This window comes from Lepidochelys olivacea, assembly GCF_965140295.1.
Source record: "Lepidochelys olivacea isolate rLepOli2 genome assembly, chromosome: 6".
In the NCBI taxonomy this organism is placed as follows: Eukaryota; Metazoa; Chordata; order Testudines; family Cheloniidae; genus Lepidochelys; species Lepidochelys olivacea.
This window is the reverse complement of record NC_140416.1, coordinates 36,778,108-36,801,082: the sequence shown is the minus strand read 5'-3', so window position 1 is coordinate 36,801,082 and position 22,975 is coordinate 36,778,108. Positions and strand designations below refer to the sequence as shown.

At 42.9% G+C, this 22,975-nt stretch overlaps 1 protein-coding gene across 2 annotated transcripts; it reads left to right on the top strand.

Moving 5' to 3' along the window:
• Nucleotides 1-8,636: 8,636 nt before the first annotated feature.
• On the top strand, nt 8,637-21,147 carry DEPDC7 (DEP domain containing 7). Of its 2 annotated transcripts, XM_084629984.1 has the most exons (9): nt 8,637-8,775; nt 11,454-11,847; nt 13,718-13,845; nt 14,898-15,087; nt 17,118-17,332; nt 19,957-20,099; nt 20,321-20,446; nt 20,556-20,634; nt 20,887-21,146. In XM_084629984.1, exons 1-9 carry the CDS (start codon nt 8,703-8,705, stop codon nt 21,099-21,101), a joined length of 1,563 nt encoding a protein of 520 aa, XP_084486110.1. In that variant the 5' UTR covers nt 8,637-8,702; the 3' UTR covers nt 21,102-21,146. The 2 variants fall into 2 exon arrangements, with proteins under 2 accessions (XP_084486110.1, XP_084486111.1); XM_084629985.1 differs by lacking the exon at nt 20,321-20,446 and having other exon boundaries at nt 20,887-21,147.
• Nucleotides 21,148-22,975: the final 1,828 nt, after the last annotated feature.

The following is a 22,975-nucleotide window of genomic DNA, read 5'->3' as shown; positions in this document are numbered from 1 at the left end:
TGGCAGTTTGTGATATCTAATCCATAACAATTCAAAGTTGAAAGTACAGCATCAGCTAACTGTTCTGATTTGTGGTCAGTATTTGGTAAAAAACAAAGAAACCTCTCTAGTGGTATGCCATCATCGTTTACATATCTCAGTATAAAAGCCAATTGATCAACATGAGATATGTTGGGAGTTGAATCAACGCTTATTGAGAAATATTTGGCTTCTTTTACTTCTTTAATAATATTTGAGATTACATTTGAAACCATCAATTTTATAAATTCATTACATATATAGGATGAAAGATAAGATACGTTACCTCGACCTTCATTTCCGTAACGTGCAATGTGATTTGCTAAAAATGGATTGAATTCTGCAACAAGCTGAAGGGCCATCATGTAATTGTTGTTATAAGGTGATCCAAATTTTTCCACCTTGCCTCTAAATGCAAGTCCTCTGCTCGAAAGTTTCTTTACCACTGCTACAATCCTCTTCAACACATTTCTCCAATAAATAATGTCTTCTTCCGTTTGAAATTTTACATTCGTATCAATTCTTCCGGATATCTCGCCTCTCTTCACCATTGTCAATACACACGTTTTATGTTCAGTCGAATTTTCATGTTCACTTAGTCGAGCTGATATGTTTTTCCAGTCATGGTATCCACTTGTCGCCAGACTAGAGATCCCACTGAATAATCATTGGGATCATTGGGGCACAAAACACGGCTCCTTTGCTCTCCGGATATACAAGATACTGCTCTGGCTTTACTTCACCATTTAAAAGATGTCGTTCAAACACATTTTTTGTTAGAACACACATTTTATCAGTACATTGTCTTTTTGAGTTAGTAAAATCACTCTCGATATTTTGTTTAATACTATGCATTGATAAATATTCAATTGTAGCATCATTCAATATCCATTGGGCCGGGTCGTCACTTATGATAGATATTTCTATGTCAGATTGAATATCTGATTGACATGATTCGCAAATCTCTGCAATATTGTCAAAGATATCCAGATCAACATGATTCCCGGTCATCTCTGATATGCTAGTATTTGGAGCATTTTCTTCAACACTAACAGCAGCCGGAATTTCTTCATTAGTTTCAATATGTACTTTAACCACATCAATATTTTCAATATCAACACCAGTATTTTCACTTTTTACTTCACTACTACTTTCACTATTTGTTCTGTCTCACTGTCGGCACTAACTGATACAAGAAAGGAATCAATTTTGCGCATTTTTGCTATCATTTCATTTTCCCTTTCTTTTGTATAGCATTTTTTTTAACTGAGAACCGCTTAATGTCTTCCTTCCGGTCATATTGTTAACACTTAGGATTGTCGCGAGCATGTTCTTTACTTAATGGCGTTGCGCCGTCATGGGTGGTTCCAATACGCGCTATGATTGGTAGAATTGCGGTGCACATCACTGATGCAGCGATTACAAAAATGCTGCTATTATAAATTTGCCGCCCCTGCAAATTAGCCGCCCTAGCCCCAGGCCTTGTCGGCCTAGGCAATAATATGCCGCTGGCCTTCGGGCCAAAAAGTTTGCCCACCCCTGCCTTAACTGCTAATGACACCATCAACTCTGATGCAGAACTATTTTTAGTCTAGATACCAAGATCATTTTATAGGCCTGTCAAGAGTGAGAGGCCTAACCTTTTATCTAATTTTTAAAATATACTTATTTTCACCCTTCAGAATTAGAACTGTCACAAAGGAGAATAATTAACAAATTTCCACCTACATTTTATTTTGAAGATAAATGTGGGGCTTTGGTTTGGGTGAGTCCCTCTGTTTTTTATGTGTGTGTTTGAAAGGACATTATCAAGTAACTTAGGCCTCAAAAGTCACTTACATTATTAAATAGCTTCAAAATGCAATGTTTTTTAAAAAAATCTATCACTGTCAATGAGAAATTAATACTTAGGGTATGTCTACACTACGGAATAAGGTCGAATTTATAGAAGTTGGTTTTTTAGAAATCGGTTTTATATATTCGAGTGTGTGTGTCCCCACAGAAAATGCTCTAAGTGCATTAACTCGGCGGAGTGCTTCCACAGTACCGAGGCTAGAGTCGACTTCCGGAGCGTTGCACTGTGGGTAGCTATCCCACAGTTCCCGCAGTCTCCGCTGCCCATTGGAATTCTGGGTTGAGATCCCAATGCCTGATGGGGCTAAAACATTGTCGCAGGTGGTTCTGGGTACATATCGTCAGGCCCCCCTTCCCTCCCTCCCTCCGTGAAAGCAAGGGCAGACAATCGTTTCGCGCCTTTTTTCCTGAGTTACCTGTGCAGACGCCATACCACGGCAAGCATGGAGCCCGCTCAGGTAACCGTCACCCTATGTCTCCTGGGTGCTGGCAGACGCGGTACGGCTTTGCTACACAGTAGCAGCAACCCATTGCCTTCTGGCAGCAGACGGTGCAGTATGACTAGTAGCCGTCCTCGTCGTGTCCGAGGTGCTCCTGGCCACGTCGGCTGGGAGCGCCTGGGCAGACATGGGCGCAGGGACTAAATTTGGAGTGACTTGACCAGGTCATTCTCTTTAGTCCTGCAGTCAGTCCTATTGAGCCATCTTATGGTGAGCAGGCAGGTGATACGGATTGCTAGCAGTCGTACTGTACCATCTTCTGCTGGGCAGGCAAGAGATGAGGATTGCTAGCAGTCGTATTGTACCATCTTCTGCCAGGCAGGCAAGAGATGAGGATGGCTAGCAGTCGTACTGTACCAGCTTCTGCCGAGCAGCCATGAGATGTGGATGGCATGCAGTCCTTCTGCACCGTCTGCTGCCAGCCAAAGATGTAAAAGATAGATGGAGTGCATCAAAACAAGAAATAGATCAGATTTGTTTTGTACTCATTTCCCTCCTCCCCTGTCTAGGGGACTCATTCCTCTAGGTCACACTGCAGTCACTCACAGAGAAGGTGCAGCGAGGTAAATCTAGCCATGTATCAATCAGAGGCCAGGCTAACCTCCTTGTTCCAATAAGAACAATAACTTAGGTGCACCATTTCTTATTGGAACCCTCCATGAAGTCCTGCCTGAAATACTCCTTGATGTAAAGACACCCCCTTTGTTGATTTTAGCTCCCTGACGCCAACCCTGTAAGCCGTGTCGTCAGTCGCCCCTCCCTCCGTCAGAGCAACGGCAGATAATCATTCCGCGCCTTTTTTCTGTGCGGACGCCATACCAAGGCAAGCATGGAGGCCGCTCAGCTCACTTTAGGAGCACATTAAACACCGCACGCATTATCCAGCAGTATATGCAGCACCAGAACCTGGCAAAGCGATACCGGGCGAGGAGGCGACGTCAGCGCGGTCACGTGAGTGATCAGGACATGGACACAGATTTCTCTGAAAGCATGGGCCCTGCCAATGCATGCATCATGGTGCTAATGGGGCAGGTTCATGCTGTGGAACGCCGATTCTGGGCTCGGGAAACAAGCACAGACTGGTGGGACCGCATAGTGTTGCAGGTCTGGGACGATTCCCAGTGGCTGCGAAACTTTCGCATGCGTAAGGGCACTTTCATGGAACTTTGTGACTTGCTTTCCCCTGCCCTGAGGCGCATGAATACCAAGATGAGAGCAGCCCTCACAGTTGAGAAGCGAGTGGCGATAGCCCTGTGGAAGCTTGCAACGCCAGACAGCTACCGGTCAGTTGGGAATCAATTTGGAGTGGGCAAATCTACTGTGGGGGCTGCTGTGATGCAAGTAGCCCACGCAATCAAAGATCTGCTGATATCAAGGGTAGTGACCCTGGGAAATGTGCAGGTCATAGTGGATGGCTTTGCTGCAATGGGATTCCCTAACTGTGGTGGGGCCATAGACGGAACCCATATCCCTATCTTGGCACCGGAGCACCAAGCCGCCGAGTACATAAACCGCAAGGGGTACTTTTCGATAGTGCTGCAAGCTCTGGTGGATCACAAGGGACGTTTCACCAACATCAACGTGGGATGGCCGGGAAAGGTACATGACGCTCGCATCTTCAGGAACTCTGGTCTGTTTCAAAAGCTGCAGGAAGGGACTTTATTCCCAGACCAGAAAATAACTGTTGGGGATGTTGAAATGCCTATACGTGTCCTTAGGGACCCAGCCTACCCCTTAATGCCATGGCTCATGAAGCCGTACACAGGCAGCCTGGACAGTAGTCAGGAGCTGTTCAACTACAGGCTGAGCAAGTGCAGAATGGTGGTAGAATGTGCATTTGGACGGTTAAAGGTGTGCTGGCGCAGTTTACTGACTCGCTTAGACCTCAGCGAAACCAATATTCCCACTGTTATTACTGCTTGCTGTGTGCTCCACAATATCTGTGAGAGTAAGGGGGAGATGTTTATGGTGGGATGGGAGGTTGAGGCAAATCGCCTGGCTGCTGGTTACGTGCAGCCAGACACCAGGGTGGTTAGAAGAGCACAGGAGGGCGCGGTACGCATCAGAGAAGCTTTGAAAACCAGCTTCATGACTGGCCAGGCTACGGTATGAAAGTTCTGTTTGTTTCTCCTTGATGAAACCCCCCGCCCCTTGGTTCACTCTACTTCCCTGTAAGCTAACCACCCGCCCCTCCTCCCTTCAATCACCGCTTGCAGAGGCAATAAAGTCATTGTTGCTTCATATTCATGCATTCTTTATTCATTCATCACACAAATAGGGGGATGACTACCAAGGTAGCCCAGGAGGGGTGGTGGAGGAGGGAAGGAAAATGCTGCACAGCACTTTAAAAGTTTACAACTTTAAAATTTATTGAATGACAGCCTTCTTTTTTTTGAGCAATCCTCTGTGGTGGAGTGGCTGGTTGGCCGGAGGCCCCCCACCGCGTTCTTGGGCGTCTGGGTGTGGAGGCTATGGAACTTGGGGAGGAGGGCGGTTGGTTACACAGGGGCTGTAGTGGCAGTCTGTGCTCCAGCTGCCTTTGCTGCAGCTCAACCATACACTGGAGCATACTGGTTTGGTCCTCCAGCAGCCTCAGCATTGAATCCTGCATCCTGTCATCACGCTGCCGCCACATTTGAGCTTCAGCCCTGTCTTCAGCCCGCCACTTCCTCTCTTCAGCCCGCCACTTCCTCTCTTCAGCCCGCCACCTCTCCTCCCGGTCATTTTGTGCTTTCCTGCACTCTGACATTTGCCTCCACGTATTCGTCTGTGCTCTGTCAGTGTGGGAGGACAGCATGAGCTCGGAGAACATGTCATCGCGAGTGCATTTTTTTTTCTTTCTAAGCTTCACTAGCCTCTGGGAAGGAGAAGATCCTGTGATCATTGAAACAAATGCAGCTGGTGGAGAAAAAAAAAGGGACAGCGGTATTTAAAAAGACACATTTTATAAAACAGTGGCTACACTCTTTCAGGGTAAACCTTGCTGTTAACATTACATACATAGCACATGTGCTTTTGTTACAAGGTCGCATTTTGCCTCCCCCTACCGCGTGGCTACCCCCTCAACCTTCCCCCTTCCCTGTGGCTAACAGCGGGGAACATTTCTGTTTAGCCACAGGCAAAAAGCCCAGCAGGAATGGGCTCCTCTGAGTGTCCCCTGAAGAAAAGCACTCTATTTCAACCAGGTGACCATGAATTATATCTCACTCTCCTGAGGATAACACAGAGAGATAAAGAACGGATGTTGTTTGAATGCCAGCAAACATACACTGCAATGCTTTGTTCTACAATGGTTCCCGAGTATGTGTTACTGGCCTGGAGTGGTAAAGTGTCCTACCATGAAGGATGCAATAAGGCTGCCCTCCCCAGAAACCTTTTGCAAAGGCTTTGAGAGTACATCTAGGAGAACCGCGAATGCCAGGGCAAAGTAATCCTTTCACATGCTTGCTTTTAAACCATGTATAGTATTTTAAAAGGTACACTCACCAGAGGTCCCTTCTCCGCCTGCTGGGTCCAGGAGGCAGCCTTGGGTGGGTTCGGGGGGTACTGGCTCCAGGTCCAGGGTGAGAAACAGTTCCTGGCTATCGGGAAAACCGGTTTCTCCGCTTGCTTGCTGTGAGCTATCTACAACCTCATCATCATCATCTTCTTCTTCGTCCCCAAAACCTGCTTCCGTATTGCCTCCATCTCCATTGAAGGAGTCAAACAACACGGCTGGGGTAGTGGTGGCTGAACACCCTAAAATGGCATGCAGCTCATCATAGAAGTGGCATGTTTGGGGCTCTGACCCAGAGCGGCCGTTCGCCTCTCTGGTTTTCTGGTAGGCTTGCCTCAGCTCCTTCAGTTTCACGCGGCACTGCTTCAGGTCCCTGTTATGGCCTCTGTCCTTCATGCCCTGGGAGATTTTGACAGAGATTTTGGCATTTCGAAAACTGGAACGGAGTTCTGATAGCACGGATTCCTCTCCCCAAACAGCGATCAGATCCCGTACCTCCCGTTCGGTCCATGCTGGAGCTCTTTTGCGATTCTGGGACTCCATCATGGTCACCTGTGCTGATGAGCTCTGCATGGTCACCTGCAGCTTGCCACGCTGGCCAAACAGGAAATGAGATTCAAAAGTTCACAGTTCTTTTCCTGTCTACCTGGCCAGTGCATCTGAGTTGAGAGTGCTGTCCAGAGCGGTCACAATGGAGCACTCTGGGATAGCTCCCGGAGGCCAATACCGTCGAATTGTGTCCACAGTACCCCAAATTCGAGCCGGCAAGGCCGATTTAAGCGCTAATCCACTTGTCAGGGGTGGAGTAAGGAAATAGATTTTAAGAGCCCTTTAAGTCGAAATAAAGGGCTTCATCGTGTGGACGGGTGCAGGTTTACATCGATTTAATGCTGCTAAATTTGACCTAAAGTCCTAGTGTAGACCAGGGCTTAGGCTGCAGTTTTCAAAAGAGCCTAAGGCACCCAACTGCAATTGAAATTTAAAGGGAGCTGGATGTCTAATTTCCTTAGGCCCCTTTGAAATTTCCAGCTTTAAACTAGAGCCATTGTTCATACAGGACCTAAATAAATCCATTCTGCTGTAATACATCTGCATTTCATTGACACCTAAGTGTAAATTAAAGGTATCTGGAGCCTGTATCTGCCAGCATCTTGAGGTTTGCCCAAAATCTTCAAGGCTCTACTGGGCAGATGAAAATCTCCACTCAAGAGCTGCCAGCCTTGAGCAAATTGCGATCTGCGTTAAGTAAAGTTTTGCACATGTGTAAACTTAGGCAGGATTGGGCCCAATATTTTTAATAATCTAGAATCAGAAGTTTAATAGCTTTATTTTTCACTTTTAAAATCTCTATAACTTAGTCTCTTTATTTCTAAAATAAACTTACATCGTCTTAGTGTATGTATGTAATTAAAATGCAATTTAAGGCTCTGCGGCTGCTTCTACTTCAATGGTGGAAGTTCTGTTGAAGGCCATAATGCAAGAGGGAAGCTAATACAACATACTGAAAAAGTGTCAGACAAAAGATTCAACAACTTCGCTATCCCTACCAAAAGCAAAGTTCACCTCTTCCCACCCAAGGCAAAAGCCTGTGGAAGTAGGCAGACCTTTCCTTGCAGCCCTGGTCAACAAACTATGGTTCTTTCACACCAAATAAAAAGACTTTGTAAGATGCACTGAAAAATCAGTAAAATGCGAGTGACATACAGTTTTGGATAGATGAGTAAATACTTGATGTCTCTTAAACAATAAAAAATGCTCTTCTATCTGTTTATCACGTGTTCATCTAAAATCACTTGCAAGATTTACTAGGAGTTGGCTTTCATGTTGTGGTTGGCCAGTTTGGAATTATGCGAGACCTTGATCTTTGTTTGTTGAGTCTGTCCCCTTTTATTATTTTGTTAATCTAAAACATTCTTACAGAGTAAATGGGCTAACCTGATTATGCTTGTGTTGTGACAGGGTTCTATATTCTCCTGTTAGGAGTATAAGATGAAGACTTTATTGCGGTTGAGAGGCATTTGAAATATTACAGCTCTCTACTGCTGTTTTTTAACAGGTTGTAATTTTATCCAGCTAAAACTATAATTAAATAAACAGCATTTAGCATTTAGCTAAAATCACAAAAACGTATAATTAAATAAAGAGCATTTTTTATCACAAAAAATAGTGTAAGAAGTAGAAATACTAACCTTTTCATGAACAAAAAATAATTTTTGCTGATGATCCCCCTGCTACTTCCAGAAACTTAAACACATACACGAGCCAACAGTTAAACATTATATATTTTTAAAATACTGACAGAGGCGGGCCCAGGACTTTGGAGAAATTTTGAATGTATGCGAACTGCCTCGCAGTAACATGTCAGCTCTCTCTTCCCCCCCCACCCCCCCAAATCCACCACTGCAACCTGAAGACAAGCCCGCGCGCCTGCCTGCGGTGCTAAAAGTCCTTACATGGGCAGGGAGCCGTTTCCCTGAGCGCCTGGTTTTGATTGTATTATAACGGGCTGTCCCGTTTTAAATTATGTTTCCCGTTCTCCTTCAGCTGGGGCGGTGGAAAGAAGGGAGACTGGAAAACCGGCACTGGGGGCGGAGCAGGTGGACGCGGGAAGCGGGGGCTCATTCCCCACGGCACTGGGGTGCGGACACGGGCGCTGCCTGTACCTCGCGGGGCCTGGCATGCGGGGCGGATACACTGGGGGCGGAGCGGGGCCTAGCTAAGCCAATGGGGAGGGGGGCGCTGCTCAGGAAGGCTCCGCCCACGTCCTCGGCTAGATCCCAGCCGGGCCAGCGGCCGCGGGCGCAGTCGGCTCGCGGCGCTGGGAGCGGCCGGACATGGCCGGCGTGCGGGAGAAGGCGGCAGCTTTGAATCTCTGCGCTGTGTACAGCCCGGCGAACAAGCCCCCGGGTACGGGCCGGGGCCGAGGGGGGGACGGGGTGAGTGGGAAACACCGCGGGGGGAGCCGAGCCGAGGCGTCACCCGCACGCTGCCCTCGCTCAGCCCCGCGGTCCCGTGTCCTTGAACCTGTGGAGCCGCTGCCTGCCTGAGGCTCTTCCCGCCCCCCCCCCCCCAGCAGTCTCCCTGCAGTTAGGTCTGAGGGCGCTTTCCCCAGGCCTGCAAGGGTGGGGCTCACGCAGGTGTGTCTTCGGTGCCCCAAACCCATTCTCTGTGGAGGTGTCTCTGCCCGGGGGGAAATCTCCCTGTCCCCAACGACCCTAGAAGTTACCCTCTTCCCTTTGCCCAGAGCCTGGCATTGTGAGGGAGGGGGATGAGGGGATCTAGTGTGGGTATGAGCAAGTAACAGTCAACTCCATCCTGCGGGGGCGAAGGGGAGTTGTGTACTCTGACCCTGGCACAGCATACTGTGGTGTCACTGTTTTTTATCCTGGTATCTGAGATGTACCTGACCCTAGCAGCACTGCTCCCTCGCTGGGTAGGATATGCAACTGGCTGACTCCTTGTCCTATTGACAGTATTTCAGAACTTGCCTGGAGTTTCCTGAGTCCCAAACTCCTGGAGAAAAGTGTTCCTGCATAAGAGGCTAAGCATCTCTGGGTTATATTCCACAGCTGCACAAGCTGCAAATTGAGACTCTAGTTTTGTCTCTAGTAACTTGTATAGATTCATAGGTACTTACAGACTGCAATCAAGTCATCCCTTAACCTGCTCTTTGTTAAGCTAAATTGATTCAGCTGCTCAAGTCTGTCACTGTAAGACTAGTTTGCTAATCCTTTAATTATTCTTGCAGCTCTTCTCTGAACCCTCTCACTCCTATTCTGGATTCCTCGGTTTACATGTCCAAGAATTGCATTAGCCCTTTTGGCCAGAGCATCACCTTGGGAGCTCCTGTTGAGCTGATTATCCACCACAGCTCCTAAATCTTTTTCAGAGTCACGGCTTCTCAGTATAGTCCTCCACCCGCTGTAAAGGTGGCCTGCGTTATTTGTTCCTAGATGCTTATGGTTTTCATTTAGCCATATTAAAACACACACAGTTTGCTTGTGCCCAGTTTACCAAGCAATTCGTATCCCTTCGTGTCAGTGACCTGTTTTTATTATTTACCACTCCCCCAATTTTTGTGTCATCCACAAACATTATCAGTGCTGATTTGTAACTTGTAATCTCATTTAAAAAAAAAATCAAGTTAGATGGGATCTGTTTTCCATAAGCCCATATCATTGGCATTAATAATAATACCCTCTTTTAATTCTTAACTGAGTCCTGTATCAGCTGCTTTGTTATCTTTCCCAGGATCAGTGTCAGACTGACAGGCCTATAATCACCGAGGACATCTGGTTTATCCTTTTTTAAATGTTGGCACAGCATTAGATTCTTTTCCCCACTTCCCTCCCCCCCCCATCCCCCAGTCTTCTGGAACTTCCCCAGCATTCCAAGACTTCTTGAAATTAACATTAACCTGATTTGTTGACCAGGATTATGAATGTGATGCCTCTCTGCTCCCATCTCCTTCGTACCAGAGGGTACTGAAACATAAATTGACATCAGCAGCTTTCTACTGAGCAGTTATTTTTTCAAATGTCCGCTTTATTAGATTCAGAGTAGCAGCCATGTTAGTCTGTATCCACAAAAAGAACAGGAGTACTTGTGGCATTTTAGAGACTAACAAATTTATTAGAGCATAAGCTTTCGTGAGCTACAGCTCACTTCATCGGATGCATAAAGTGGAAATATAGTAAAAATAGATATCTATATACACATACAGATAAATTGGAAGTTACCATACAAACTGTGAGAGGCTAATTAGTTGAGCTATTATCAGCAGGAGACAAAAACTTTTGTAGTGATAATCAAGATGGCCCATTTATTATTGTTAACTTTGAGCTGAATTTTGAGTTTATCAGTCAATGAATATTGCTGCTACCAGGGTATGTACTGCTGGATAGCCATGACTGACCCAGTGGATGTTGACAGTACTTTCTTAATTCCTGAATTTTGCTTCCACAAGTGAAACAGGGCCATATATTTAATAAAAGGGGAGATGCTATATGATCCGTTTGGCTGCTTGTGGAAATTAGTATGTGTAAACGCTACATAGGTTTGGGGTGCATGTGTATACTTGCGAGGATGTGTTCCCTTCCTGTATTGGTGGGCTTTCTATCAGAAATCTGTATGAAAATTAACATGGTTAACATATCCTGTTGGCAACCATAGCAGAGAAGCCAGGGAGTTCCAAACATGCAACTGCTGGGATTATAGGGTCCATAGTTTTTTAACTTGCTGGTGGTTTTAAATTCTGTAGAAGATAAATGTCTGTGTAAGTGGTCCCCTATATATATCTCATGTTGGTTGTCAGTGGTGTCTTGAACAAGGTACTTTGAGTGGAAAATCACAGGACGCTACCAGTTAAGGGGCAGGAGAACTTTAGCTGTGAATAAGTAGCAGGCTGAGGTGCTGGGGGAAAGAGCATGCATGAAACCAGTATACTACATTTGCCTTTTTTTTTTCTTGGCTGAGTGATAGTCTGCTCTGAAGAGAGTATATAATTCTGAAAAACTGCAGAGCAAGCTATTGGCAAATCACAGTAAATGCCGTTACTAATGCTTTCCCTGTCCTTCCGCCATTAGGTTTCAGCTTAGCACAAAAGCCATTTGGAGCAACATATGTATGGAGCAGCATCATCAATGCTCTTCAGACTCAAGTGGAAGTGAAAAAGCGGCGACAGAACCTGAAATACTTTAATAACTGTTTTATTGGCTCTGATGCAGTGGATGTCATCTTTGCTCATCTCCTCCAGAACAAATATTTTGGGGATGTCGATATTTCCCGTGCTAAAGTAGTGCGAGTGTGTCAAGCACTGATGGATTACAAAGTGTTTGAGGCAGTTTCAACTAGAGTCTTTGGAAAAGACAAACGGTCCATGTTCGAAGATAGTAGCTGCAGCCTCTATAGATTGACAAATGTACCTAGCCCAGAAGACAGTCCATTTGAGAGAGAATATGTGCATTGTACCCATCAAAGGTTAGTACTTAATGATATGCAAAGATAAGATGCTTTGCAGTGGGGAAATAATGCTATTTTTTGTGGTTTGTGTATTTAGTTTTTCTTGAAAGGCATCCAGCTAATCCCTTCCATCCACAAAATGAGTACAGCATGAGTAGTTGTTACCTGTTGGAACCATATCTTCAAATGAGAAAGTTCAGTCTCTATGTTGGTTCAGCCCTTGCCATCTCTGTCCAAGAAGTCACAAGGACTGAAATCAAGGAGCTAGTTGTGGGGAGGAGGAGATGGGATGTTTATCCACTAAGTGGATTGAGACCATCAGTCTCATCTAATGGAGGTATCTGATCACTAATCACATGGAATAATGTTCAGTCACTGCAATTCTGGTATGGATTTATGCTAGTAATCCAGAGGTTGTCTCATTACCAATTGACTGAGCCATGTAGTCCCCAAGAAAAACTGCAAAATTATTACTGTCTTGCCACTTTTGGAAGTCCCTAGCTGTTAAAAAGATTTGTGTAAATTAGGCCCCAAATTTACTGTTTTAAACCCCGAAAACAACTACTTTTATGTATACAGAGGTCTGTCTTCTGAGTAGCTGCACTTATGGCCCACAGTTCTGCAAAGTTTGCACATGCAATCAGAAAGCGAGACTAATGCGGTTAGTCTTGCTGTCCAGAGTTAGATAAATGGAAAAAAATTATTACCATTTTAAAACATTATACATATTCCTGTGTTGATGAATGTTTGAAGAAATTTGCTTTATAAAAGTTGTTGGGCCAAATTCATCCCTGGCATAATTGCACTGCCTTTATTTTTGGGATGAATTTGGCCCATTATCTTTATACTTCTATAAAGCAGTCCTTTACTTCCTATTTCTAGCTGCTTAAAGCAGAAATGAGTGGCCAGCTGGAGTTGCTATGGTATTTCTCCCATCATGTGGTGGATAGCTGAAAAGAGGGAAAGACACTTAAATCCAGTAGGCCATGACTGGAATCGAGTAAAATATGGAGGTGGGTGGAGAGGGAGCAGGGACAGAATGGCTAACAGCCTACAAACATTTGTGTTAAGTTTGTCTCACAGGCTGTTTCCGTACTGCCTTAGCAATGATGTGTTCCCACCTCTTATTGCTTCACAAACTATATCCTAATCCCAACAAATCCTTCACCGGGGGTGTGTGCTGTGTCTGGAACATCCCGTTCTCCTGTTTTTTCTCCCATTTTTCAGGGGTCATTTTGGAAGAGAACTCCCTGCTGCTTCAGAGGGACCTGCCAATTCCAGGCCTGAAAGGGGAGGCAATAGTGAACCAGTACACGTGCTCATGGCTCTTAGCTGGGTCCTGATAAGTGGCTGCGTCTATATGTGCTGCCTGTGGCTACAGTGAAGGCAGAAAAGCTTTCCAAACAGTGCACTGCTTTTGTGCTCCGTGATATCTGTGCAGCCTAGGATGGAGAGTCGTGGCAGTGAGCTAGGGATATTGGTGACTTGCTTTCTTCCCTCCTCTATAGCACTCTGTGCAGCTTTGTCACTTGGTGCTGCTCTGTTTTACTCCATGAACAAGTAGTGAGGAAGTGAAATGAATGTCAGTTTCCCTTGCATAGTTCAAACTGGAGCAGAGCAATGAGAGCAAAGGGAATTTTAACAAGAAGCTCAGAGGCACTTTTACTCTACTTTCGTCAGTCTTTAGGAGTTTTGTGCTCTCTTCTGCCTGCCCCTCCCCTGCCGTTATTCTGCAGAAGCATTCAATAAGATTTTTAAAAATAAAGCTCTTTATTAATTGGCACCAAGCGTAGTCACGGTTTCATGTGTATAGATTTGATTTTTAATAAGTAAATGGGCCCTTATTTCTGAAGTCCTGATATTGGATCACCCTTTCTCTTTGTCTCAGACTTGAGAAAATGGCATTTAATCCTCCTCCAGTCAAATCAGAAAGCTTAGAAGATCTCTGGGAAAACTTGAGTCTAAAACCTGCTAATGCTCCTGAAGTAAACCTCTCTGCACGTTTGTCTCGTCAAGGTAAGCCAAATAAGATGTCCCAACTACTTGTGGGGCAAAGAGGAAGGACTAATACTAACACGACAGGCATACACCTTTCCGTCTTAAATTGGAGGAAAGATGTTAAGCTAGACTCTCTTCAGTGTTTGTTATGAAACTCAAAGTTCAAAACACAAGGAGAACATTGTGCGCTGAAGTTTTGTTTTAGCTTAGATTTTAACAGAGATCCGTTATCTCCAGTTTAAACAATACATCAGTGTAGAAATTTCTGAGGGAGAACACGCTACTGTCACTGGCTGGCACAGATTCAAACTGGAGTCAGAAATCTTCCCTGTTTGTCCGTTAACATCTTAAGATACAGTCATACTTCATCATAGACCTAACTCATTGTTGTTCGAACCCTTTTCTTATCCCGCAAAATGTGCATATGCTCTACCCAGTCTCCAAACTTCCCCCTTAATTGCTTTATATGAGAGGGCTTAAAATGGTGGCTGACAGTTCGTGTTTTCTCACTCAGTTTAAACTGTTGGTAAAATTTAGATTTTTGGATTATTGCTAGATGTTTCCTTCTCTTGGCTTGATTCAAATATACTTCCTGGAAACTACAGTAGACAGGTCTTTTAGTTTTCAGTTATGGAAGCCCTAAAAGTGGTAGGGATCTTCAGCTAAGAGTCATTGTTTGAGCTTTAAAATCTTCAACAAACCTTTCTTTCTTCAGAAGGCATCTGTGAGTATGAATTACCTGACTTGATTCCTTATCTATGACAAAGATTGCTTGCAAGTTAGAGTACAAAAAATGTAAAGCATTTCAGACTTATCCAAAGGTAATTCTCCTACTCTAACAGCTAACTAAACAAATTCTTTTCTCTTGCTGTGATAAAATGCCCTTAAAGTTGATAAGAAACCCACTCCTTGTTACTGGAACCGGGATAAGAAACCCACTCCTTGTTACTGGAACCGGGTGCTAAGAGAACACTGAAGTCTGTTAGAGGAAAGAAAAATATTGTAACTTTCTTGACTCTTCACTTCACTAGCAGGATCTCACTGTCTTTATATGCTCCAACCCCTCCCAGTTATTAATGAAGTATGGCAAGAACAAACAATTGCTCGTCTGCTGCAGCTTGTGGACCTTCCACTTCTTGACTCTTTACTTGAACATCAAGGGGTTAGGTCCAAGCTTCCCCAACCCAAGAAGGAGGCGGGATGCATCATCACAAGCAACTACATAGACAGAGAAATTCTCAAGGCTTTCAGCGACTCTCAGTAAGTAGAAACTTATTTAACTGTGAGAGCAGGAAGCATTTCTGGACTGTTCTCTTCCTAAGTCACATACCTAGCACAAATGGGCCTGTTGTTGATTCATCCATAGGCATGACTGTAATAAGCATAATATCAGCCTCCTTTATTGCATGAAAGACAACAGGCATGGATGGTATCTATTGACTGGGTTGAATAGTGATATAGTTTGCTAACATCAGATTCAACACAGACCATTACTGCTGATCCCTGGAAGGTCTCTGAAAGCACTGGTAGTTAAGTAAGGAACAAAAGTGCCCAAATGTCTTAAAATAAACTTTTAAAATGGCAGCAAAATACCACTGTTTTTTCATTTGACTTAGCAAAGTTGGTGAATTCTCCAGTAAGGGCTACCTTATTACATGGAGATGTAAACACTCAAAATAGGGTTTAATTTTCCAACACTTGTAGATTGTGAGCAACATGCAACACAAGTCAAGAAGCTGTTGGACAGAAATGGAGACTAGACCTGGGACTGTGTTTAATGATTTCTCCAGGACAGAGAGATAAGCTTGTCCATCGGCCACCTTCAATTATGGTCTATTTTATTCTAAGTAAAGGGGTTTCTACACATGGTGAATTGACTTTTTTAGCCAATCATCCTTTTAGTGTGAGGTGTTAGGAACTCTGGTTTGATAGGAAACTTTTAAGTTGAGTCTATAGCAGTGGTCCCCAAACTGTGGGGCATGCCCCACAAGGAGGGCATGGAAGAATGTTCAGGGAGTGCATAGCTGGGCTTGGGCCAGCCCCCGCAGGAGATGGGGAGGGCCCTCTGGCTGGCTAGACCCCAACCCAAGATTCCCTGCTGAACCAACTGTGCAGTAATGGAGGGGGATGTGTGTGGACAGATTCCATTACTGGTAAAGGGGGGTGCAATAGGAAAAGTTTGGACACCACTTGTCTATGGGGAATTAGAGTTATAATTTATCCTCTTCTGCTGAGTATTCCAGATAGATATGTCGTTGGAATTACAGCAAATAGTGGAAAATCAGCTGGAAAATAATTAAGCGCACTCTCCTTTTTAATATTAAAGTATTAACAGTGTAATCTTGTAATGTAGTTTATTTTTAATGAAGGGCTTGGTCGTAATTGTGTATTACTGCTGTGTCAACTCCCTGAGGTTTCAAAAGGTTAGCATTGTTCAGCATGGAATTAAACTTCTCACACCTGAAGTATGCAAATACAAAAAGCATGCTGAGGTATGCAGTAAGCCAACATCATCTGCCTTGAAATTTATTAAATGTAGTTTTTAAGGGTTAGCACTTCTGATCAGAATAGGTGCTGGTAAGTTATTTCTGAGTGGGGAGAAATTAATTGGACAAAAAAAGAAGGGCACCTGATTAGAGATGACAGTGAGGATAGGTAACATAAAATGTTTTCTTTAACCATACTGCACAACAAAAAAAGAACCTAAAACTAAGTATGGCTGTATAATTCCTTCTTTTGGATTCTGGAAACTCTTAATCAACCGTGAGTGAGCAGACTAAAAATCTCTTCAGTGTACTTAAGAGATTTCAAATCCTTAATCATTAGTTTAAAAATGTCTTAGCCTGAAATTGTATAGTCTGCTATTAAAAATATGTATTGAAACCTGTCCTTATCTGTTAAGATCAGATCAAAGTTGAGGAATCTCTGATCAGGTCTGGTAATTACACCTCATACATAGAATGCCACTTTGACCTTGTCCAGCTAAATGAGATTACAAGTACTTCAAGCAGAAGGAATCCTAAACTCCGATCTTGAAAAGCAAATAATGGAGGAACAGACGTTTAAACCCTTAACTTTGATCCTAACTCTCAGTCTAGGTTCTTAGGCTTTGCCCGTTACTATATCATCTGAGCACCAAACATATTTTCATTTACTTGTTTGAACATTTACATGAATGTATTTGCAGAGTCTTTTGTCCTCTGGAGACAAAATTCAGCTGGCTGACTGTTTCATGTCTGTATCTTCATAGAATTATTTCTTGATCTTTGGATAATGGTCTTTCTTTCTAGGACTGATGAGTGGCTCTCTGCAGCAATAGATTGCTTGGAGTATCTTCCAGATCAAATGGTGGTGGATATAAGCAGAAATTTGCCTAGTCAACCTGATAAAGCAGACGCATGGAAACTACTGCTGTTTGATACCATTGGTAGATACTACAGCCAAAAGAAGGAGCCACTGTTAAGCCATGCGTCTGACATCCACACAGGAATTACAGAGCTGTTGGGTAAGTGAAATGAAATGAAGCTGAGATCCCAGGCTCATCTGGTGAGTGGACAGCAGGACTGGGTACATAGCTGTCAGGTTTCAGGTTTGACTGCTGTGCTACAAAGGTATAAACTCTAGTCCTAAAAACTAAGCCTATGTCGGCAAAACTTAGTTGCTCAGGGGTGTGAATATTCCACCCCCAGAGCGACATAAGTTAGACACTGACGTAAGTATTCATGTGCACAGTGCTATGTCAGCAGGAGAGCTTCTCCTGCTGACATAGCTTATGCTGCTTGCGTGGGTGGATGGATAAATATAAAAAAATATATATTTTTATGCCAACGGGAGAGCTCTCTCCTGTCAGAGTATCTTCTCCACATGTGATGCAGCCATGCAGCTGTACTTAAGCAGCGGTGCATCTGTGGCCTAAATTTTGAGTAAGAGAACTCTAACTTAGGAGCCTCAAGGCCAGATTGTCTACACCTGTGCAAAGTGGGCATGAAACTCTAACTTTTTGATGTGACTGTATTTTATACAGGTGTAAATGACTACGCAAGATGTAAAGCAGTAGAGAATCAGGCCTAAGTTACCATCTCTACTTCCATACAACTTCATTTTGTCATATCTGTATTCGTTCATTAGAATTTACCAAGTGTTCTTCTAAGCCTAGTTTGGTTTTCGTTAGGTAGATATGTGTATAGCTCACTAGTGGCTCCCCCCACCCCACACTGTGGATAATATATTTCATTTAAAAATACTTCAGAGGTGAATAACTTAATATGATTCACTTTAAATATGGCTATTAGCCAGGATGGGCAGGGATGGTGTCCCTAGCCTCTGTTTGCCAGAAGCTGGGAATGAGCAACAGGGAATGAGTCACTTGATGATTACCTGTTCTGTTCATTCTCTCTGGAGCACCTGGCATTGGCCACTGTTGGCAGACAGGATACTGGGCTAGATGGACCTTTTGGTCTAACCCAGTATGGCCATTCTTATGATTATCTCTGCCATCTCCTCCAGCTGCTTCCACCATCACTGCCTTTAGTCTTTTCTAGGTTTAGCTTGAGCCAGCTCATTCTCATCCATGCCCCTAACTTGACTAGACTTTACCTGAAGTGCATCATCTGAATCAGACAAGATCGAGGCATACAGCGGGGAGTCATCAGCATACTGAAAACAAAGAGCCCCATCTCTCTTTACCAATCCTCTTCTGAAGTGTGCCACTTGCTATTCAGAGAGTTACTGGAGGAGATTATCTTAGTCTTGTGTAAATTAACTTTTAAATATTAAGTTCAATTGGTGCCAGCAAGAACTTCAGAAGTAATTCCCTTTGAAGACTCTACACAATGCAATGTCTGGCACAACTGGAGGTCATGCTGATATATTAGCTATTTTTTGTAAAGTTGCCAAAGTTGGTTGTAATGTTGACTTTACAATTCAATCTTATTTTGTGGAATGTAAATTGCTAATTGAAGTTGACAAAGTGAGATCTCTTAAATATGAGTGTAGAGAGTTCAGGTGTGGAATGTTCTACAATGGCAAGCCAAACAGACCTGTCACCAGACTTGTCAATGCTGATTATCATGGTACAGGTGGAAAACACCTGTAATCCGAGTGTCCAGGTCCGGGGGCGGAATTGCTAAAGATTGTTTGAGCATAAATGCAGCCTGATCGGGGGCAATGATCATGTGTCATTTAAGAATACTGAAGAAATTAAGGCAAAGTGGCCTGTGAAATCATTCAGTGCATAGAATTCTATAGAAACTGCCAGAAGTAACGCAAATGCAAAAATGAAATTATTTCAGTTGGGTGGTTTGTTTAGTTTTGTGTTTATCTCTTTGTCTCTGTTAGTATGCATCCTGTTGCCTTACAGGTTCAAAGCTGGTATATAATTTAAATATTTTTAAATCAATTGATAGAGAAATATTTTCCATTATAAACCTCAAATCTGTATAAATCTATTTACGGCTGCATAATCTAATGGAAAAAATTTGTTTGCTTGCATAGAGACAGATTACTCCTAAATTTTAATACAAGAATCAATTACCTTTCTAAAACAGGAGCAGAGTGAAAGAGAAACTTGCTGTTCGCACTGTGGATACGCTTAGGCCTGGTCTATGCTACAGAGTTAGGTTGACGTAAGGCAGCCTACATAGACCTAATTCTGTAAGCATCTACACTGAAACATAGCTCCCGCTGATGTAACTCGTGCACTATGCTGACTTAACTCCACCTCTGTGAGAGGCGTAGCGCTATGGTCAACGCAGTGTCAGTGCAGACACTTGTGTTGCTTATGGCAACTGTTGTTGCTTTTCAGAAGCCGTTGCACAATGCCCCACACTGACGGTTAAATCGGTGCAAGCGCTCCTGGCAAGGATGCACACCGCTGACGCAAGGAGTGTAGTGTGGACATACAAAAGTCATTTGATTACTGTGGTGGCTCTGTGTCAGTGTAACTTTGGTCAACTCAATTTGGTAATGTAGACTTGCCCTTAGTCTCTGCTTAGATATGTCTAGTTTAATGGATAACTTTATCTGTTTTTGTTGGTTAATTTACTAAAAATTAATGTTTCTGGACTTTGATCTTTCAAAAAAGATATATAATAGGAGCATGAACCTATTCAACTTTGTGTTTTGTCCCAGTGAATGGAAAGACAGAACCAGCTTTAGAAGCAATTCAACTCTACTTGAAGCTTTTGGATAGTCAAACTAGAGAGGAGTTTAGGAGGCTGTTGTACTTCATGGCTATTGCAGCACATCATTCTGAGTTCAAGTTGCAGAAAGAGGTAAATTTAATGTCCAAGATTTCTAGCACTTTTATAACTTCCAGCAGACTTGTAATATCTGTGGGGGGGTTACCTCTGTCTCTTCATATAATTTAATGTTGAAAGACCGTACACTAAAAAAGTACGGTAAAATGAACAAGGTAATGCTTTCTTGTTAACCATACTTAGTAAATAAGAAAACTATAGCGCTACCCTCTGACTATTGTCACTCTATTTTGTAGAGTGACAACAGGATGGTTGTAAAAAGAACATTCTCTAAAGCTATTGTCAACAATAAAACTTTATCCAAAGGAAAAACTGACCTCCTCATTTTGTTCTTGGTGGACCAGCAAAAAGACGTTTTAAAGGTAAGGCTGAGAAAGCAGCCACCTTAGACAATTGAACTAAACTACATCTCAAATCTACCTAAAACATTAACCATAGAAAATGTTTATATTTTCTACTCTCTTGTTCAAGATCCCAGCAACATTACATAAAATGGTTAGTGATAAGCTGATGGCTGTACAACAAGGACAAGATCCTAATAAGGATACAGGTAAGTGTCTTAAAATTGCCTTTTAGACTATACATAATGTGTTTTAAAAGTCACTCTCTTTGTAATCTGGACAAATACGTAATCTCACTAAAACTGCAGCCTAAGACTGCATCAAAGGATCCTTTTTAAAACTGGGTGTGTCATGAAAGGTACAGAACCATCTTAAAGGCAAACATGCCTGTAAAATCTACAGGATGGCTAATTCTGTCCTATTGCTTGTAAATTATCTGACTGTCTTTCACATGTCTTTAGGCTACACCTTCTGCCAGAAACTTGATCAAAGTGAATATCACTACAGTGTTCAGAAGACCACAAAAGCTGAGTTGTTATCTTTGCTAAAAACTATTGATGAAGATACAAAAATCTCTGCCAAGGAGAGAAAGAAGCTGCTAGGTCAATTTCATAGTAGCAATCCAACTATTTTCATGCAATACTTTGGTGACAGAGTTACTAATATGTGTGTGTAATTTAAAATTAAAGAAATTGTAATCTGTACAGTAGTTTTCAAAACACTAATGTCTTTTTTAAAGATTTTGTATTCATCCACATAATAAAATTATTTTGAAGATGAATGGAATTTACAAGTAATTAATCAAATTATAAACTATAAACTTGGTCTTCAGTTGCTTTTATAAAGCAGCTGATATTTATGAAACAGTCTGAGTGCTCATTTTAAATTTTTGTTGCTGAATTGCCAAAACAATGGCAGTGAAATCTGAAACGAAGAATCCCAACCCCTGTATTATTTTTAATATTACTTTCTTCAAACATGGAAGTAAAGTTCTGTGACAATGGAAAGTGAGTCACTTAGCAAAAGTATTTACTTCTGGCTGCCTGGGACTGGTTTTTTGGGGGGGGAGGGGTATTTCCCCTCCTCCAGCAATTTTTTTGGTCTTGAATCTTAGTCTAATCTAACTGCCCTTGTAAGACATAGTTCAAGGTAACCTGTCTTTCCTTTTTTTTTAACCAATGCAGTACCACAGTAGTCTAGAAAATTGTGTAAACACTTGTTTAGTATTCCACAACCTGTATCAAACTAATTGAACTCTCATCATGTTAAGATGACTAATTGTGCCAATTTAAGCTTAATGGGGGAATGACTTGATCATTAAGGGCCTGATCCTGCTGTGTACCCTCAACTCCCATTGACTTTAATGGCTTTAGAGTTGCTGTAGAAAAGATAATATTCAGTTGTAGCTGGATATCAACTGGTTTAGCAGAAAAGCTTATTTTTTTAAGTGAATTGATTGAGTGCTGAAACCACCTTTATTGCATTCTGGGGAAAAACAAACTAGGTGTGAGGTAGTAGGATTCAAGACTCCCTACCCTTCCCTCCCCCTTCCTAGTCCCTCTTCAAATTTTCTAGTCCCTCTTCCTCACACCTATTTGAGGCAAAGAATAATTGTTTCCTCTCCTTTCTAGAAGGTGACATAAAAAGCAAGAGTTACAAAGAGGTAGTTATCCATTTTGAAAAAGCTTTGGTAGCAAGTGACAAGGCTTATTTTTGTCAAGCAATATTAATATTGCTACACTTTTAACACGCCGGTTTTAACCTGCTATTACTATCCTAGCTCTGTGGGAACTGTTTGTGCCCATTTGTACCAAATTTGTTCTAAGAGCTTCCTCTCTTCAAACTGCCTTAATAGTTGATGTAATAGGGCAAGAAATACCATGTGTAGACAACTGTCAGTCTGAGTGTCTCAACTAATTTTACACATACTTTAGAGTATTTTCACATAAAGAACAGCTGATATTGAGTAATCTGGGGTTGCGTGTAAGGAAAAACCCAATAATACTTTAGTTCTTGAGAGGGAAGATATTGTCTAGAACATAATGACTTTCAAAGACTATCCAGGCTTAAGTACATTCCTTTTCTTTATTTGGCTATAGATTTTTGGAGAATATGTAACTGTATATACTGCACTGATACCTCCCCCTCTCCCCCTTTTTTTAAATTCAGGAACTTAATCTAAAGCAATGCTCCCTAAATCGCACCCTTCCTTACTCCTATCCAGGGGAGATACGGACAGGGGTTAGAGGCTGGCAGCTGGGGTCATAGGTGGGGGCGGAACTGGGTGGTGCTCCCTCCCTGCCCCCCATGGGGGCTGGCCTGGGCTCCCCACCTCCTGAACATTCCTGTACATCCCACCCCACAGTTTGGAGACCTCTGATTTAGAGCCCTTATTCAAATATCTGATTATTGGAAAAGGCAGAAATAGTAGTAAATAAAGTGGGGAAATCCATAACAATGGTCCAGAATTCCATTAGAAAAAATAATTATTTACCTTTTCTTTCCAAAAACCAGACTACATTGTGATGGAGTGTAAACCCCCCTACTGGC